The sequence below is a fragment of the Xenopus tropicalis genome, chromosome 2 (genome assembly GCF_000004195.4).
Source record: "Xenopus tropicalis strain Nigerian chromosome 2, UCB_Xtro_10.0, whole genome shotgun sequence".
In the NCBI taxonomy this organism is placed as follows: Eukaryota; Metazoa; Chordata; class Amphibia; order Anura; family Pipidae; genus Xenopus; species Xenopus tropicalis.
Genome location: NC_030678.2, coordinates 2,021,171 through 2,042,113, shown reverse-complemented (window position 1 = coordinate 2,042,113; position 20,943 = coordinate 2,021,171). Strand labels below are relative to the sequence as shown.

Sequence of the window (20,943 nt, the reverse complement as noted above, 5' to 3'; positions counted from 1 at the left end):
TTTGGGGGGGAGACATTGGTTGCTGGGTGGAACAGTATATCTAATGAGTTTGGGGGGGGAGACATTGGTTGCTGGGTGGAACAGTATATCTAATGAGTTTGGGGGGGGGGAGACATTGGTTGCTGGTGGAAACAGTATATCTAATGAGTTTGGGGGGAGGGGGGACATTGGTTGCTGGGTGAACAGTATATCTAATGAGTTTGGGGGGGGGGGGACATTGGTTGCTGGGTGGAACAGTATATCTAATGAGTTTGGGGGGGGAGGGGGACATTGGTTGCTGGGTGGAACAGTATATCTAATGAGTTTGGGGGGGAGGGACATTGGTTGCTGGGTGGAACAGTATATCTAATGAGTTTGGTGGGGGCGAGACATTGGTTCCTGGGTGGAACAGTATATCTAATGAGTTTGGGGGGGGGAGACATTGTTGCTGGGTGGAACAGTATATCTAATGAGTTTGGGGGGAGACATTGGTTGCTGGGTGGAACAGTATATCTAATGAGTTTGGGGGGGGGGGAGACATTGGTTGCTGGGTGGAACAGTATATCTAATGAGTTTGGGGGGGGAGGGGGACATTGGTTCCTGGGTGGAACAGTATATCTAATGAGTTTGGGGGGGAAGACATTGGTTGCTGGGTGGAACAGTATATCTAATGAGTTTGGGGGGGGAGACATTGGTTGCTGGGTGGAACAGTATATCTAATGAGTTTGGGGGGGGGGGTTAGACGTCAGAAGGAATTATCACAATTTCTGATTCAAGGACTCGCTGCCCCTCAAAAAGGCCTTCAAAAAGCAAAAAAAATCCCAGCAGACAGGGAGCGGGGGGGGGGGGGGGGGGCAGAATATAGATGCCCCCTTGGCTCAGCCGCTGGCACTCTCACCCCAGCTCTCTCCCCATCTGGGCCAATCCCTGTGCCTCTGTGCCAGCCCTGGGGCACCTGTGTGACTGTGTCGGTACCATGGCCGGCTCCCTGGGGGGGCTTCATTGCCTGCTCACCGGCGCCAGTGGGTTCCTGGGCCACAGGATTCTGCAGCTTCTGATGGAGGAGGAGGGGGACCTGGCAGAGATTCGGATCATGGATAAAGAATTCAGCGCTGACCTGCTGGGAACCTGTGACAGTGAGTACCGGCCCAATGGGCTCGGCCTGTAGCTTTATACACGGGCATCACAGCATAGAGCTAGGGTTCCCCCTTTAATTCACTGTGGAGCCCCCCCTCCGAACTGGTGGGAATAACACAGGGTGATACTTTACAGAAAGGGGGGTAGGTACAGGGAACAGCCTCTCAGCAGGGCCGGTGGGACTAATACAGTAAAGGAATGGGGGGGGCTGAAAGGGAACATAAGGAAGTGCTACTTTACAGAAAGGGGGGTAGGTACAGGGAACAGCCTCCCAGTAGGGCCGGTGGGACTAATACAGAAAAGGAATAGGGGGGGGGGGGGGGGCTGAAAGGGAACATAAGGAAGTGCTACTTTACAGAAAGGGGGGTAGGTACAGGGAACTGCCTCCCAGCAGGGCCGGTGGACGAATACAGTAAAGGAATAGGGGGGGGGGGGGGCTGAAAGGGAACATAAGGAGGTGCTACTTTACAGAAAGGGGGGTAGGTACAGGGAACAGCCTCCCAGCAGGGCCGGTGGGACTAATACAGTAAAGGAATAGGGGGGGGCTGAAAGGGAACATAAGGAGGTTCTACTGTACAGAAAGGGGGGTAGGTACAGGGAACAGCCTCCCAGCAGGGCCAGTGGGACTAATACAGTAAAGGGATGGGGGGGGGCTGAAAGGGAACATAAGGAAGTGCTACTTTACAGAAAGGGGGTAGGTACAGGGAACTGCCTCCCAGCAGGGCCGGTGGGACTAATACAGTAAAGGGATGGGGGGGCTGAAAGGGAACATAAGGAAGTGCTACTTTACAGAGAAGAGGGGTAGGTACAGGGAGCAGCCTCCCAGCAGGGCCGGTGGGACTAATACAGTAAAGGAATGGGGGGGGGGGGCTGAAAGGGAACATAAGGAAGTGCTACTTTACAGAAAGGGGGGTAGGTACAGGGAACTGCCTCCCAGCAGGGCCGGTGGGACTAATACAGTAAAGGAATGGGGGGAGGCTGAAAGGGAACATAAGGAAGTGCTACTTTACAGAAAGGGGGGTAGGTACAGGGAACAGCCTCCCAGCAGGGCCGGTGGGACTAATACAGTAAAGGAATGGGGGGAGGCTGAAAGGGAACATAAGGAAGTGCTACTTTACAGAAAGGGGGGTAGGTACAGGGAACTGCCTCCCAGCAAAATTACATTTTAACAAATCCTCAACCAATGAGAGCCTGGGCGTCAGGGGGGGCAGAGCCCTTTCCTTACTGGGGGCAACAAGACCCTCATTATTATTGCGTGTCCCAGGATTCCAGGGAAAGACCATGCTGAACCTCCTGCAGGGGGATATTCGGGATCAGGAGTTTCTGAGCCAATCGTGTCGCGGGATGGAGCTGGTCATTCACACGGCGGCCATTATCGATACAGTGGGGAGGATCAGCAGGGACGTCCTGGTCGCCATTAATGTAACCGGTGAGGAAATTCATTATATTGTGTGGGTGTTGCACCTGCTCTGGGCTGCTCTCCTCCCTAGTGTCACACGGGGAATGCAAAGCCGCTGGATTGATCTGTTTGGCCACTGGGTGGCGCTCTCTTTCCATTAGGCTCCTGTACACTACACCCCATGGCCTACACTCTAATACCATATGAACCCCACAACCTACACTCTAATACCATATGAACCCCACGGCCTACACTCTAATACCATATGAACCCCACAGCCTACACTCTAATACCATATGAACCTCACGGCCTACACTCTAATACCATATGAACCCCACGGCCTACACTCTAATACCATATGAACCCCACAGCCTACACTCTAATACCATATGAACCCCACGGCCTACACTCTAATACCATATGAACCCCACAACCTACACTCTAATACCATATGAACCCCACAACCTACACTCTAATACCATATGAACCCCACGGCCTATACCCTAATACCATATGAACCCCACAACCTACACTCTAATACCATATGAACCCCACAACCTACACTCTAATACCATATGAACCCCACAACCTACACTCTAATACCATATGAACCCCACAACCTACACTCTAATACCATATGAACCCCACAACCTACACTCTAATACCATATGAACCCCACAACCTACACTCTAATACCATATGAACCCCACGGCCTATACCCTAATACCATATGAACCCCACGGCCTACACTCTAATACCATATGAACCCCACAGCCTACACTCTAATACCATATGAACCCCACGGCCTACACTCTAATACCATATGAACCCCACGGCCTATACCCTAATACCATATGAACCCCACGGCCTACACTCTAATACCATATGAACCCCACGGCCTACACTCTAATACCATATGAACCCCACAACCTACACTCTAATACCATATGAACCCCACAACCTACACTCTAATACCATATGAACCCCACGGCCTACACCCTAATACCATATGAACCCCACAACCTACACTCTAATACCATATGAACCCCACGGCCTACACCCTAATACCATATGAACCCCACGGCCTATACCCTAATACCATATGAACCCCACGGCCTACACCCTAATACCATATGAACCCCACGGCCTACACCCTAATACCATATGAACCCCACGGCCTACACCCTAATACCATATGAACCCCACGGCCTACACCCTAATACCATATGAACCCCACGGCCTACACCCTAATACCATATGAACCCACGGCCTACACTCTAATACCATATGAACCCCACAACCTACACTCTAATACCATATGAACCCCACGGCCTACACCCTAATACCATATGAACCCCACGGCCTACACCCTAATACCATATGAACCCCACGGCCTACACTCTAATACCATATGAACCCACGGCCTACACTCTAATACCATATGAACCCCACGGCCTACACTCTAATACCATATGAACCCTACGGCCTACACTCTAATACCATATGAACCCTACGGCCTACACTCTAATACCATATGAACCCTACGGCCTACACTCTAATACCATATGAACCCCACGGCCTACACTCTAATACCATATGAACCCCATGGCCTACACCCTAATACCATATGAACCCCACGGCCTACACTCTAATACCATATGAACCCACGGCCTACACTCTAATACCATATGAACCCCACGGCCTACACTCTAATACCATATGAACCCTACGGCCTACACTCTAATACCATATGAACCCTACGGCCTACACTCTAATACCATATGAACCCTACGGCCTACACTCTAATACCATATGAACCCCACGGCCTACACCCTAATACCATATGAACCCCACGGCCTACACCCTAATACCATATGAACCCTACGGCCTACACTCTAATACCATATGAACCCTACGGCCTAAACTCTAATACCATATGAACCCCACGGCCTACACTCTAATACCATATGAACCCTACGGCCTACACTCTAATACCATATGAACCCCACTGCCTACACTCTAATACCATATGAACCCCACGGCCTACACTCTAATACCATATGAACCCCACGGCCTACACTCTAATACCATATGAACCCCACGGCCTACACTCTAATACCATATGAACCCCACGGCTTACACCCTAATACCATATGAACCCCACGGCCTACACTCTAATACCATATGAACCCCACGGCCTACACTCTAATACCATATGAACCCCACGGCCTACACTCTAATACCATATGAACCCCACAGCCTACACTCTAATACCATATGAACCCCACGTCCTACACTCTAATACCATATGAACCCCACGGCCTACACTCTAATACCATATGAACCCCACAACCTACACTCTAATACCATATGAACCCCACGGCCTACACTCTAATACCATATGAACCCCACAACCTACACTCTAATACCATATGAACCCCACGGCCTACACTCTAATACCATATGAACCCCACGGCCTACACCCTAATACCATATGAACCCCACGGCCTACACTCTAATACCATATGAACCCCACGGCCTACACTCTAATACCATATGAACCCCACAACCTACACTCTAATACCATATGAACCCCACGGCCTACACTCTAATACCATATGAACCCCACGGCCTACACCCTAATACCATATGAACCCCACGGCCTACACTCTAATACCATATGAACCCACGGCCTACACTCTAATACCATATGAACCCCACGGCCTACACTCTAATACCATATGAACCCCACAACCTACACTCTCATACCATATGAACCCCATGGCCTACACTCTAATACCATATGAACCCACGGCCTACACTCTAATACCATATGAACCCCATGGCCTACACTCTCATACCATATGAACCCCATGGCCTACACCCTAATACCATATGAACCCCACGGCCTACACTCTAATACCATATGAACCCCACGGCCTACACTCTAATACCATATGAACCCCATGGCCTACACTCTAATACCATATGAACCCCACGGCCTACACTCTAATACCATATGAACCCCATGGCCTACACTCTAATACCATATGAACCCCACGGCCTACACTCTAATACCATATGAACCCCATGGCCTACACCCTAATACCATATGAACCCCACAACCTACACTCTAATACCATATGAACCCCACGGCCTACACCCTAATACCATATGAACCCCACGGCCTATACCCTAATACCATATGAACCCTACGGCCTACACTCTAATACCATATGAACCCCACGGCCTACACTCTAATACCATATGAATCCACGGCCTACACTCTAATACCATATGAACCCCACGGCCTACACCCTAATACCATATGAACCCCACGGCCTACACCCTAATACCATATGAACCCCACGGCCTACACTCTAATACCATATGAACCCCACGGCCTACACCCTAATACCATATGAACCCCACGGCCTACACCCTAATACCATATGAACCCCACAACCTACACTCTAATACCATATGAACCCCACGGCCTACACTCTAATACCATATGAACCCCACAACCTACACTCTAATACCATATGAACCCCACGGCCTACACTCTAATACCATATGAACCCCACGGCCTACACTCTAATACCATATGAATGGGGGGTTGCACCCCCAGTATGGAGTCCCTCATACTCGCCCCCAATTGCCTCTATTCTCTCTCCGCAGGGACAGAGCGCCTCCTGGAGGCCTGCGTGCAGAACAACGTGCGCTACTTTGTCTACACCAGCAGTGTGGAGGTGGTAGGACCCAACATGCGGGGGGACCCGGTGGTCGATGGGGATGAGGAGCTGCAGTACGACAGCAAACTGAGCTTCACCTATGGGCAGACCAAGAAGCTGGCGGAGAAGCGGGTTCTTGGGGCCAATGGCCGGGCCCTTAGAGATGGCGGAACGCTCATGACCTGCTCCCTGCGCTCCATGTACATCTATGGGGAGGCCTCCCAGTTCCTCCTCTTGCACCTTGATGAGGCCATAACCAATGGCGGTGTCTTCCACCGACTGTCCAGGAAGGAAGCTCTGGTGAACCCGGCGTATGTGGGCAACGTTGCGTGGGCTCACGTCCAGGCCTCGCGGGCACTGAGGGACCCCGACAGAGCCAAGAAGGTGGCGGGAAATTTCTATTTCATCTCCGACGACACCCCCCACCTGAGCTACTCCGACCTCAACCATGCTCTGGGCAAGGACCTGGGCCTGGGGGTGGAGCCCAAGTTGGCCCTGCCCTTTCCTCTGCTTTACTTTGTGGCTTTGTTGTTAGAAACAATGAGTTTTCTGTTGAAGCCTCTGGTGAAGGTCGTGCCACCATTTACCCGCCACCTCCTGCGCCTCCTCAACACCCCATTCACCTTCTCCTACCGGAAGGCCCAGCGGGACATGGGCTACAAGCCGCGCTACAGCTGGGAGCAGTCCAAGCGACTGACCGGGGGGTGGATGGAGTCAGTGCTCCCCCTACGCAAGGAGCTTCTCAAGAAGAACCACAAACTGTGATTCATGGTGACTCCATGTCCACTATAACCCCCCAACATGGGGTAGAACTGGCCAATGGAGTGTAGCTGTGTCGTGTCCAACCAGAGGCCAAATACCATTATAGTGATACAGTAACAATACATAATGTATGAGGGGATCATGGGAACTTTGCTTTTTGGTTCATTAATCACCTTCCTAAGGACTGCCCCCCAAACTGCCCCCCATACTCAGGCAAAATTATGTTTCATCCCTTGAGTCAATGCCCTTTTTATTTGCTTTAGTAGCCACTGAGTGACACTGCCTGGAGTTGCACAGCTTCTTATCCACAAAAACCCCCCAGATCCTTCTTAAAGGGGCAGTTCACATTTAACGTTTAATATGTTATAGAATGACTAATTTTCAGCAACTTTTCGATTGGTCTTCATTTTTTATTTCTTTTTTTTTAATTATTTTCCTCCTTCTTCTGACTCTTTGCAGCTTTCAAATGGGGGTCACTGACCCCGGCAGCCAAACCCTATTGCTCTGTGAGGCTCCAGTTTTATTGTTATTGTTACTTTTTATTCCTTATCTTTCTATTCAGCCCCTCCCCTATTCATATATCAGTCTCCTCTCAAACCAATCCCTGGTTACTAAGGCAAATTGGACCCTAGCAACCAGATAGCTTGCATTTATATTATTTCTTTCCAAGTGCATTTATCACTGAATTGTGCCATTGGGGAGTCACTAAACAAAATAAATACAATAAACTCAAATGTTGGATTCAATGTCTGTTATATTTTGGCAACTTTTCATATAAATAGACAGATAAACCAGCATAGAGACAGCCAGATAGAGGGACAGAGACAGTTCCCTACTGAAGTGTTCTGTCTGACCATGGGAAAGAGAGCAGCCCAGGAGCAGGACGTTTTGTATAATTAGTGGGGGGGGTTAGATTTACTGTATTCGCCAGGGAAATGGGGGTTCAGATAATGCCAATGGGCCCAGGTTTAATATTAATTGGACTTACCTTGAAGGGAGGGCAGGTGGATCTTAAAGTGACAGTACCTCAGTTATTGTAACCTTCTCTGTACCAAATTGCACCCCCTTCTCCGCTTTGGAATGAAGGCGCCGACGCTTATTTCTCACAATGAACATTTATTGACACAATTTCACACATGAATTTTCTTGACTTCAGTTCAGCAAATTTCCTTACCACTTTCATAAGGTGAAACTCAGTTCCCACCCATCTGCCCTATTGCCCCGGTATTCCCCGCTGGTACCCTGCAGTCTCTTTAGCGCCCCCGCTGCCCCTCAGTGATACCCTCTGTTTCTCCCTGCCTCCTGCACCTATTGCTGCTGTTTCCCCACTAGTCTATTCTATCTGGTCCCTCCCTACTGGTGCTGGAACCTGAGCCAGATGCCACACCCCCAAGAACATGAGCCAGATGCCACACCCCCAAGAACCTGAGCCAGATGCCACACCCCCAAGAACCTGAGCCAGATGCCCCACCCCCAAAAACCTGAGCCACATGCCACACCCCTAAGAACCTGAGCCAGATGCCACACCCCCGAGAACCTAAGCCAGATGCCACACCCCCAAGAACCTGAGCCAGATGCCACACCCCCGAGAACCTAAGCCAGATGCCACACCCCCAAGAACCTGAGCCAGATGCCACACCCCCGAGAACCTGAGCCAGATGCCCCACCCCCAAGAACCTGAGCCAGATGCCACACCCCCAAGAACCTGAGCCAGATGCCCCACCCCCAAGAACCTGAGCCCGATGCCCACCCCCAAGAACCTGAGCCAGATGCCCCACCCTCAAGAACCTGAGCCAGATGCCCCACCCCCAAGAACCTGAGCCAGATCCCCACCCCCAAGAACCTGAGCCAGATGCCCCACCCACAAGAACCTGAGCCAGATGCCACACCCCCGAGAACCTGAGCCAGATGCCCCACCCTCCAGAACCTGAGCAATGCTGCTCCTTTTATACCTTCCTGCCCCCTGGTGGCCAGTAAAACACATTACACTTACACTATTTTACCTAAAACAAAATGATCCTACCGCCATCTAGTGGCCATTGAAGCAAATAACACATTGTGTTAACATTTGGCAATTCATACACCATGATTTTCCATCTCCTTAGCATGTTTCTAGGGGGTCTTGAGTCATGTTTAAGCAGCAGTGATGAGCGAATCCCGTTTCGCTTCTCTGAAAAATTAGCAAAACTATGTTAGTTTTTTGACATGACCGCACCCTTCATTGACCCCCTTTTTCAATGACCACACCCCTTTTTACATGATGGCGCCTTTTTTTGACGCAACCACGAGTTTTTGCGCCATAAATTTGCTGAACTTTCGCAAAACAATTCCCCAATGGCAAAATGCGTAAATTCAGCTAATCAGCAGCCAATCAGCAAGTGTTATTCTAATACCAGCCTGGCCCATTGTAACAAAGCAAGTGGATACTGTTTATCCAGGTCTCCTCTGTGGAGCTGCCATACTGACCGGTTCCAGAAGGAGCAGCCAGACGACAGTTGCAGTTCAGCTAATCAGTTACTGAGCTACTGATTGGGGGGTTCGGGGCAAACAACACAAAGCTAAAGGGCAACAGAACCTCAAACAGAACTTAATGTGTTTGACTTTGGTTTGCAAACAAATTTCCCAACAGCCCGAGCTCCTGAACTTTGGATTCTGATCCTGGGGGTTTGGGCTCAGCCATTCCAGGTCAGTGCCAAGCCCAGTGTATATAGTCTGTATTTATTTATTATTAACATGTATTTATAAAGCGCCAACATACCCCGCAGCGCTGTACAATAAGTGGGTTCCATACATTGGGCATACAGAGTAACATATAAAGCAATCAGTAACCGATACAGGAGGGGAAGGGAGCCCTGCCCAAAAGAGCTTACACTCTACAAGGAGTAACATATAAAGCAATCAGTAACCGATACAGGAGGGGAAGGGAGCCCTGCCCAAAAGAGCTTACACTCTACAAGGAGTAACATATAAAGCAATCAGTAACCGATACAAGAGGGGAAGAGAGCCCTGCCCCAAAGAGCTTACACTCTACAAGGAGTAATATATAAAGCAATCAGTAACCGATACAGGAGGGGAAGAGAGCCCTGCCCCAAAGAGCTTACACTCTACAAGGAGTAACATATACAGCAATCAGTAACCGATACAGGAGGGGAAGAGAGCCCTGCCCAAAAGAGCTTACACTCTACAAGGAGTAACATATAAAGCAATCAGTAACCGATACAGGAGGGGAAGGGAGCCCTGCCCAAAAGAGCTTACACTCTACAAGGAGTAACATATAAAGCAATCAGTAACCGATACAGGAGGGGAAGGGAGCCCTGCCCCAAAGAGCTTACACTCTACAAGGAGTAACATATAAAGCAATCAGTAACCGATACAGGAGGGGAAGGGAGCCCTGCCCCAAAGAGCTTACACTCTACAAGGAGTAACATATAAAGCAATCAGTAACCGATACAGGAGGGGAAGGGAGCCCTGCCCCAAAGAGCTTACAATCTACAAGGAGTAACATATAAAGCAATCAGTAACCGATACAGGAGGGGAAGGGAGCCCTGCCCAAAAGAGCTTACACTCTACAAGGAGTAACATATAAAGCAATCAGTAACCGATACAGGAGGGGAAGGGAGCCCTGCCCAAAAGAGCTTACACTCTACAAGGAGTAACATATACAGCAATCAATAACCGATACAGGAGGTGAAGAGAGCCCTGCCCAAAAGAGCTTACACTCTACAAGGAGTAACATATAAAGCAATCAGTAACCGATACAGGAGGTGAAGGGAGCCCTGCCCAAAAGAGCTTACAATCTACAAGGAGTAACATATAAAGCAATCAGTAACCGATACAGGAGGGGAAGGGAGCCCTGCCCCAAAGAGCTTACACTCTACAAGGAGTAACATATAAAGCAATCAGTAACCGATACAAGAGGGGAAGAGAGCCCTGCCCCAAAGAGCTTACACTCTACAAGGAGTAACATATAAAGCAATCAGTAACCGATACAAGAGGGGAAGAGAGCCCTGCCCCAAAGAGCTTACACTCTACAAGGAGTAACATATAAAGCAATCAGTAACCGATACAAGAGGGGAAGAGAGCCCTGCCCAAAAGAGCTTACACTCTACAAGGAGTAACATATAAAGCAATCAGTAACCGATACAGGAGGGGAAGGGAGCCCTGCCCAAAAGAGCTTACACTCTACAAGGAGTAACATATAAAGCAATCAGTAACCGATACAAGAGGGGAAGAGAGCCCTGCCCAAAAGAGCTTACACTCTACAAGGAGTAACATATAAAGCAATCAGTAACTGATACAGGAGGGGAAGAGAGCCCTGCCCAAAAGAGCTTACACTCTACAAGGAGTAACATATAAAGCAATCAGTAACCGATACAAGAGGGGAAGAGAGCCCTGCCCAAAAGAGCTTACACTCTACAAGGAGTAACATATAAAGCAATCAGTAACCGATACAGGAGGGGAAGGGAGCCCTGCCCAAAAGAGCTTACACTCTACAAGGAGTAACATATAAAGCAATCAGTAACCGATACAGGAGGGGAAGAGAGCCCTGCCCAAAAGAGCTTACAATCTACAAATTTAGTCACTGCCCAGTCTATGAGAGGGGATGGGGGGGTAGGAAAGGCCAAGCCTGGGGGAGTCACTGGGAGTCAGTTCCAGAGTCCACATAAACAACCCCCTCCACCAATGAGCAATGACCATTCCCTCTGTACCGGGGGTGAGGGCAGAACAATACAGAACAATTGCACGGCATTGTGGGCTCTGGGCATGAGTGCGGGAGGGAAGGGGTTAACTGCTCAAGGCCAGTTCTGATGCCGCTCAGCTGTTTGGGTTTGGAGGGGAAACAATGAGGCCGTTCAGATGTTTCCGGGACTCTGGGCCGAGAGGGGCCGAGCTCTGAGCTGCTGGGGGATTTGCAATGCTGAGAGGGTTTAGGTGCCAGGCTGTGCCGGGAGTCCGAGCAACATGGCGGGGGGTGGCAGTGCCAGGGGGCATTGGCTCCAGTGGGCAGTCAGACTGGTTCTGATCGCTTGGGCAGGTAAGATGGGTTGGGGGGGAGGTATAATCTAATGATCTGATATAGTAAGATAGAATATTGTCTATGGGGGGGGCAAAGACTCCCATTCAGTAATCCTTATTATCTGCACCGGGGGGCACTGTAATGGCGCAGTCACCTCTGGAATCATCTAAGCCCAATGTTTAATGTTTCCTGGTCAACTCCATCTCTCCATATTTGTACATAAAGCGGAGGGAAGGAGCTGCCATATTGCTTTCCTTAAACAAACAGGATTGTGATGGGTCAGCTCTACCGGCCTGTGCTCCCCAGTTGCTGATCCAGGTTCTTCCCTCCCAGTGAGAGCTCAGGACACCAACCTCACGTGCTCAGATTTCCAAACCTCTGGGATATTCCAGGACAACCAACTCCAGGTCCAGTTCCTGCTATTCACCTTCCAGAACCGAAACTGTGGGCAAGTCATTGACTGGGGTAACGCTGAGAGCATCGGGGACTCGCCCTTCAACTCCACTCGGGACACCAAGATCCTGATCCACGGCTTCAGGTCAGTCGGACTCCAAGTTCTGGTTCTGGAGATTTTGCTTTATAACAATTTTGGAACAATTCAGTTCCAAAAGAAGGGAAACTTACCCTTTAATGGGCTTCATATTGAATCTGTGTCTTCCCCTTGCCCCCCACCTCCCTAAGCACCAGTAGAAGGGTCCAAAAGACTTCTTGAGTAATCAAGACATAACGAGTTGCCCTCCCCTAATTGCTTATTGGGTTTCACAGGGAGGGAGAACCCAATTAAACACCTCCCACAATTCCTCCTAAGACCCAAAGAGGTTCAGGAACCAAAGAGATTCAGGTGGGGAACCAAAGCATCTTCCATGTTCTGTTGACTGTTCTGAACCCAATTCATCTTCATTGGGTGCAGCAGAAATTGTCTTCCCTTCCCAACTCCCTGCAACCTATTCCAGCTATAACGTTGGCTGTAGAGCGGGGAGTTGGGGCAAATGGGGTTGTTTGGGGTTCTCTTACCCTCTATCCCTCAGGGCCCTGGGGACGAAGCCTTCATGGATTGACGACATGGTGGACGCCCTGCTTGGGGCCACAGATGCCAACGTGGTGGCAGTAGATTGGGTTTCTGGTTCAACCGCCAAGTACAACCAAGCGGTGGAGAACATCCCAAGGCTCAGCGGGGAAGTGGCGGAGCTCATTAAGCACCTACTGGTAATCAATGGGATCTAAATGGAGCCAATGGGAAGGGATTCTGCCATTATTTTTACAGTGTTGTTTTTATGTCTACCACAAGGGGGGGCTTGGGAGCATTTGCAAATACATACAATACGCCTTATCCTTATGCCATTGACATGGGTTTATCGTATAGGCTAAAGGCCACTTCCAGTAACCCAAGTTCTAGAAGGGTTTAGGGGTATCTGGGGTGTCAGGAATCATTTACTGCATTGAATGTAATTGGGGTGGCATTTTCCCTCCATTGGATCTGGTTTGCTAACACTGGGCAAATTGGCCCGTGGGCAGTAACCCATAGCAACAAATTAGCTTTTTTCAGACAGCTGCAGGCAGAACAATGAATACAACAGTTTGATTGGTTGCTATGGGTTGCCATCCCCAGCATCATGTACCCCTCCCCCCGACTTCTCCCCTTTATTTCTCCCAACGCTCATCCTCATTCCCTGTGTGGAACCCTAGGAATTGGGGGTCACAGAGGAATCTCTGCACCTGATTGGGATCAGCCTCGGGGCACATGCAGCCGGACTGGTGGGGCAGATGTTTGGTGGCCGGATAGGGCATATCACAGGTAAGGGGCAATAATGATAATGGTATTGATTGTAGTCAACGGTTGGCCAAGCTGATGCCTCACTTAAAACCACACTGTCCAAGCTCTGGAGAGGCCCCCATGGAAGGTCCAACTGGTGGGTCCCATTAGCTCCTGAAATGTGGACAGATATAGGGAAACATTGGTTTATCAGTAATTTAGCCATAGTCCCAGGAATATTTAGAGCAGCAAATACACCCCAAAATCTCACCCTAATTGACCTTCAAGATGGGCTTTCAGGTGTACCTAGGGTAGCAAATGGCCATTCTCCACCCTAACTGGCCTTCAAGATAGGATTTCAGGTGTACCTAGGGTAGCAAATGGCCATTCTCCACCCTAATTGGCCTTCAAGATGGGCATTCAGGTCTACCTAGGGTAGCAAACGGCCATTCTCAACCCTAACTGGCCTTCAAGCTGGGCTTTCAGGTGTACCTAGGGTAGCAAATGGCCATTCTCCACCCTAATTGGCCTTCAAGATGGGCATTCAGGTCTACCTAGGGTAGCAAACGGCCATTCTCAACCCTAACTGGCCTTCAAGCTGGGCTTTCAGGTGTGCCTAGGGTAGCAAATTGCCATTCTCCACCCTAACTGGCCTTCAAGATGGGATTTCAGGTGTACCTAGGGTAGCAAATGGCCATTCTCCACCCTAACTGGCCTTCAAGCTGGGCTTTCAGGTGTACCTAGGGTAGCAAATGGCCATTCTCCACCCTAATTGGCCTTCAAGCTGGGCTTTCAGGTGTGCCTAGGGTAGCAAATTGCCATTCTCCACCCTAACTGGCCTTCAAGATGGGATTTCAGGTGTACCTAGGGTAGCAAATGGCCATTCTCCACCCTAACTGGCCTTCAAGCTGGGCTTTCAGGTGTACCTAGGGTAGCAAATGGCCATTCTCCACCCTAATTGACCTTCAAGCTGGGCTTTCAGGTGTACCTAGGGTAGCAAATGGCCATTCTCCACCCTAATTGGCATTCAAGATGGGATTTCAGGTGTACCTAGGATAGCAAATGGCCATTCTCCACCCTAATTGGCATTCAAGATGGGATTTCAGGTGTACCTAGGGTAGCAAATGGCCATTCTCCACCCTAATTGGCATTCAAGATGGGATTTCAGGTGTACCTAGGGTAGCAAATGGCCATTCTCCACCCTAATTGGCCTTCAAGCTGGGCTTTCAGGTGTACCTAGGGTAGCAAATGGCTATTCTCCACCCTAATTGGCCTTCAAGCTGGGCTTTCAGGTGTACCTAGGGTAGCAAATGGCCATTCTCCACCCTAACTGGCCTTCAGGCTGACACTGCTCTGAGGGTTTGTGGGTTAGGGTTGGGTTGAGGGTTTGTGGGTTAGGGTTGGGTGTGGGTTGAGGGTTTGTGGGTTAGGGTTGGGTTGAGGGTTTGTGGGTTAGGGTTGGGTGTGGGTTGAGGGTTTGTGGGTTAGGGTTGGGTGTGGGTTGAGGGTTTATGGGTTAGGGTTGGGTGTGGGTTGAGGGTTTGTGGGTTAGGGTTGGGTGTGGGTTGAGGGTTTGTGGGTTAGGGTTGGGTGTGGGCTGAGGGTTTGTGGGTTAGGGTTGGGTGTGGGTTGAGGGTTTGTGGGTTAGGGTTGGATTGAGGGTTTGTGTGTTAGGGTTGGGTTGAGGGTTTGTGGGTTAGGGTTGGGTGTGGGTTGAGGGTTTGTGGGTTAGGGTTGGGTGTGGGTTGAGGGTTTGTGGGTTAGGGTTGGGTGTGGGTTGAGGGTTTGGGGGTTAGGGTTGGGGGTGGGCTGAGGGTTTGTGGGTTAGGGTTGGGTGCAGGTAGAGGGTTTGGGGGTTAGGGTTGGGGGTGGGCTGAGGGTTTGTGGGTTAGGGTTGGGTGCAGGTAGAGGGTTTGTGGGTTAGGGTTAGGTGTGGGTTGAGGGTTTGTGGGTTAGGGTTGGGTGTGGGTTGAGGGTTTGGGGGTTAGGGTTGGGGGTGGGCTGAGGGTTTGTGGGTTAGGGTTGGGTGCGGGTAGAGGGTTTGTGGGTTAGGGTTGGGTGTGGGTTGAGGGTTTGTGGGTTAGGGTTGGGTGTGGGTTGAGGGTTTGTGGGTTAGGGTTGGGTGCAGGTAGAGGGTTTGTGGGTTAGGGTTGGGGGTGGGCTGAGGGTTTGTGGGTTAGGGTTGGGTGGGAGTTGAGGGTTTATGGCTTAGGGTTGGGTGGGAGTTGAGGGTTTATGGGTTAGGGTTGGGTGGGAGTTGAGGGTTTGTGGGTTAGGGTTGGGTGCGGGTTGAGGGTTTATGGGTTAGGGTTGGGTGGGGGTTGAGGGTTTATGGGTTAGGGTTGGGTGGGAGTTGAGGGTTTATGGGTTAGGGTTGGGTGTGGGTTGAGGGTTTATGGGTTAGGGTTGGGTGGGAGTTGAGGGTTTATGGGTTAGGGTTGGGTGTGGGTTGAGGGTTTATGGGTTAGGGTTGGGTGTGGGTTGAGGGTTTATGGGTTAGGGTTGGGTGGGAGTTGAGGGTTTATGGGTTAGGGTTGGGTGTGGATTGAGGGTTTATGGGTTAGGGTTGGGTGGGAGTTGAGGGTTTATGGGTTAGGGTTGGGTGTGGGTTGAGGGTTTATGGGTTAGGGTTGGGTGGGAGTTGAGGGTTTATGGGTTAGGGTTGGGTGTGGGTTGAGGGTTTATGGGTTAGGGTTGGGTGGGAGTTGAGGGTTTATGGGTTAGGGTTGGGTGTGGATTGAGGGTTTATGGGTTAGGGTTGGGTGGGAGTTGAGGGTTTATGGGTTAGGGTTGGGTGGGAGTTGAGGGTTTATGGGTTAGGGTTGGGTGTGGGTTGAGGGTTTGGGGGTTAGGGTTGGGGGTGGGCTGAGGGTTTGTGGGTTAGGGTTGGGTGCAGGTAGAGGGTTTGTGGGTTAGGGTTGGGTGTGGGTTGAGGTGGGTTAGGGTTTGTGGGTGGGTGAGGTTTGGGGTTAGGGTTGGGTGTGGGTTGAGGGTTTGTGGGTTAGGGTTGGGTGTGGGTTGAGGGTTTGTGGGTTAGGGTTGGGTGCAGGTAGAGGGTTTGTGGGTTAGGGTTGGGGGTGGGCTGAGGGTTTGTGGGTTAGGGTTGGGTGGGAGTTGAGGGTTGGCTTAGGGTTGGGTGGGAGTTGAGGGTTTATGGGTTAGGGTTGGGTGGGAGTTGAGGGTTTATGGGTTAGGGTTGGGTGCGGGTTGAGGGTTTATGGGTTAGGGTTGGGTGGGGGTTGAGGGTTTATGGGTTAGGGTTGGGTGGGAGTTGAGGGTTTATGGGTTAGGGTTGGGTGTGGGTTGAGGGTTTATGGGTTAGGGTTGGGTGGGAGTTGAGGGTTTATGGGTTAGGGTTGGGTGTGGGTTGAGGGTTTATGGGTTAGGGTTGGGTGTGGGTTGAGGGTTTATGGGTTAGGGTTGGGTGGGAGTTGAGGGTTATGGGTTAGGGTTGGGTGTGGATTGAGGGTTTATGGGTTAGGGTTGGGTGGGAGTTGAGGGTTTATGGGTTAGGGTTTGGGTGTGGGTTGAGGGTTTATGGGTTAGGGTTGGGTGGGAGTTGAGGGTTTATGGGTTAGGGTTGGGTGTGGGTTGAGGGTTTATGGGTTAGGGTTGGGTGGGAGTTGAGGGTTTATGGGTTAGGGTTGGGTGTGGATTGAGGGTTTATGGGTTAGGGTTGGGTGGGAGTTGAGGGTTTATGGGTTAGGGTTGGGTGGGAGTTGAGGGTTTATGGGTTAGGGTTGGGTGCGGGTTGAGGGTTTGTGGGTTAGGGTTGGGTGGGAGTTGAGGGTTTATGGGTTAGGGTTGGGTGCAGGTAGAGGGTTTGTGGGTTAGGGTTGGGTGCAGGTAGAGGGTTTGTGGGTTAGGGTTGGGGGTGGGCTGAGGGTTTGTGGGTTAGGGTTGAGTGTGGGTTGAGGGTTTGTGGGTTAGGGTTGGGTGCAGGGAGAGGGTTTGTGGGTTAGGGTTGGGTGGGAGTTGAGGGTTTGTGGGTTACAGTTGGGTGCGGGTTGAGGTTTCACATCACTATTGGAAGCCCCAGGGAAGAGAAGTCACCCCTACATTTGTCCCTGACCTTATATTGGAAGGTTTTTGAGTAGAAGTTTAAGCCAATGACATTAAGCCTCTTTTGACACCTCATACATTCATTCCATTCCCCCTGTGACCAGGGCTGGATCCTGCAGGCTACAAATTTAAGAAAGCCCCCCCAGAGGAACGATTGGACCCCGGGGATGCAATGTTCGTAGAGGCCATACACACAGATACTGACAGTAAGGAGCGATGTATCTTGGGGTTCTGCCCACAACTGGGGGATATTTGTTGTCGGATGGAAACTGTTGGGGTGGGGGGAGCTTTGCTTTTGGCCCATTGGGTTTGATGTTGGGGTTAATGGATCAAACTTTGCCTTCCATGTTATCATTGGTCAATCACAATCCATGGGGGGGGCTGCTGGTTCTGTTGGCTATGTTTGGCCCAATAAATTATTCAGACACAGGGTCGGGTCAAACTACCAGAATCCTGCACAGATATGATTGGCCGGGTTGACATTGGCCTTTCTGCCCAAACATTGGTACAAAGGTCCCGTTTTAATGCAGATCGGTTCTGTGGACCAAAAATCATTCCAACCATGGATCAAGCCCAGTTCCTATCTAGACTTCTGCTCATTCTGGTTGCCCTATGGGACTGGTAAACTGGACCACCAACTAAGAAGCCAATGAGACCCAAAGGGGAAGCCAAGGTTCCAGGCCCAACCCCCAGGGGACATAACTACCCGGGCCGGGAACTTACAGAACCTCTTGGACCTACATGATGCCACGACCGGTACCATCACCCTTGAGGCAGATGTTACTAAGGGAAAGGTCCAAGTCCCATTGAAATGCCCCAAACCAACTTGTCCCTCTCGCCAGCTGTTCCCTGATTGGCCACATCAGCAACCAATCACCTTCTTTCCCCTTTATCCCAAAGTCCCTCTCGCCAGCCCAGGTTATGCTGTTCCCTGATTGGCCACATCAGCAACCAATCTCCTTCTTTCCCCTTTATCTCAGGCTTTGGGATCAGCATCCCCGTGGGACACGTCGACTATTTCATCAATGGAGGTCGAGACCAACCAGGATGTCCGTCCGTCCGGCACTGTGAGCCACTGGGTCGTTCTGTATTGGGGCGAGGGTTTAGGCTTTGGGGTCACTCTTGCGTCATAATGGGGGGCACTGTACCCCTATTTCATTTGGGGGTCTCATTAACAAACAGGTTCATTGCAAGGTTTTGGCTTCCTGTTGGGGTGTAATAGGGAGGGATAATGAAGATTTAGGGGGGTGGGTCTCCCCAAAACAGAGACCAATCTCTATACATATATAACTATAGGTTCTGCTATGTACCCCCCCCAAGGAGAACTGCCCCCTTCTGCCCTGGGTGTAATACTGCTTTGCATTTTACTGGCAAAGCCCCCCCCCCAGTGCAGTATTTAAATAGCCCCCAATAAATGAGCCCTAGTCATGGGGGTTTATTAGGGACCCCAACTGTGATCCTGTTTGACCCCCCACAGAGAATTTCTCTTTGTGACCTGGGTGTGGTATTTGCCCCTGCAGTCATACTGTGTGATATTTGCCCCCCAGTCATACTGTATGATATTTGCCCCCCAGTCATACTGTATGATATTTGCCCCCCCAGTCATACTGTATGATATTTGCCCCCCAGTCATACTGTATGATATTTGCCCCCCAGTCATACTGTATGATATTTGCCCCCCCAGTCATACTGTATGATATTTGCCCCCCAGTCATACTGTATGATATTTGCCCCCCCAGTCATACTGTATGATATTTGCCCCCACAGTCATACTGTATGATATTTGCCCCCCAGTCATACTGTATGATATTTGCCCCCCCAGTCATACTGTATGATATTTGCCCCCCAGTCATACTGTATGATATTTGCCCCCCCAGTCATACTGTATGATATTTGCCCCCACAGTCATACTGTATGATATTTGCCCCCCAGTCATACTGTATGATATTTGCCCCCCCAGTCATACTGTATGATATTTGCCCCCCAGTCATACTGTATGATATTTGCCCCCCCAGTCATACTGTATGATATTTGCCCCCCCAGTCATACTGTATGATATTTGCCCCCGCAGTCATACTGTATGATATTTGCCCCCGCAGTCATACTGTATGATATTTGCCCCCGCAGTCATACTGTATGATATTTGCCCCCCCCCCAGTCATACTGTATGATATTTGCCCCCCCAGTCATACTGTATGATATTTGCCCCCCCAGTCATACTGTATGATATTCACCCCCACATTCATACTGTATGATATTTACCCCCACAGTCATACTGTATGATATTTGCCCCCCAGTCATACTGTATGATATTTGCCCCCCAGTCATACTGTATAAATATTTGCCCCCCCAGTCATACTGTATGATATTTGCCCCCCCAGTCATACTGTTAATATTTGCCCCCCCCAGTCATACTGTATAATATTTGCCCCCCCAGTCATACTGTATGATATTTGCCCCCCCAGTCATACTGTATAATATTTGCCCCCCAGTCATACTGTATGATATTTGCCCCCCCAGTTTCATACTGTATAATATTTTGCCCCCCCAGTCATACTGTATAATATTTGCCCCCCCCAGTCATACTGTATGATATTTGCCCCCCCCAGTCATACTGTATAATATTTGCCCCCCCAGTCATACTGTATGATATTTGCCCCCCCAGTCATACTGTATAATATTTGCCCCCCCAGTCATACTGTATAATATTTGCCCCCCCAGTCATACTGTATAATATTTGCCCCCACAGTCATACTGTATGATATTTGCCCCCCCAGTCATACTGTATGATATTTGCCCCCCCAGTCATACTGTATGATATTTGCCCCCCCCAGTCATACTGTATAATATTTGCCCCCCCAGTCATACTGTATGGATATTTGCCCCCCCAGTCATACTGTATAATATTTGCCCCCCCCAGTCATACTGTATAATATTTGCCCCCCCAGTCATACTGTATAATATTTGCCCCCACAGTCATACTGTATGCATATCTTGCCCCCCCAGTCATACTGTATGATATTTGCCCCCCCCAGTCATTACTGTATGATATTTGCCCCCCCCAGTCATACTGTATAATATTTGCCCCCCCAGTCATACT

General features: G+C 50.1%; 2 protein-coding genes across 4 annotated transcripts in view; both read left to right on the top strand.

Moving 5' to 3' along the window:
• Window positions 1-855: 855 nt before the first annotated feature.
• Window positions 856-7,757, top strand: LOC100490622 (3 beta-hydroxysteroid dehydrogenase/Delta 5-->4-isomerase). The gene is made up of 3 exons (XM_031896427.1): window positions 856-1,115; window positions 2,381-2,545; window positions 6,197-7,757. Exons 1-3 carry the CDS (start codon window positions 956-958, stop codon window positions 7,012-7,014), a joined length of 1,143 nt encoding a protein of 380 aa, XP_031752287.1. The 5' UTR covers window positions 856-955; the 3' UTR covers window positions 7,015-7,757.
• Window positions 7,758-11,701: 3,944 nt separating this feature from the next.
• The window catches only part of pla1a (phospholipase A1 member A), a 17,399-nt gene continuing 8,157 nt past the window's right edge, over window positions 11,702-20,943 (top strand). For 2 of the 3 annotated variants that reach the window (XM_031896426.1, XM_031896424.1), the window contains exons 1-6: window positions 11,702-12,046; window positions 12,335-12,566; window positions 13,057-13,234; window positions 13,715-13,823; window positions 17,948-18,049; window positions 18,824-18,910. In XM_031896426.1, the coding sequence (XP_031752286.1) occupies window positions 11,974-12,046; window positions 12,335-12,566; window positions 13,057-13,234; window positions 13,715-13,823; window positions 17,948-18,049; window positions 18,824-18,910 (781 nt within the window). In that variant the 5' untranslated portion in view covers window positions 11,702-11,973. The remainder of the gene's footprint in view (window positions 12,047-12,334; window positions 12,567-13,056; window positions 13,235-13,714; window positions 13,824-17,947; window positions 18,050-18,823; window positions 18,911-20,943) is intronic. The other variant, XM_031896425.1, reaches the window with a different exon arrangement.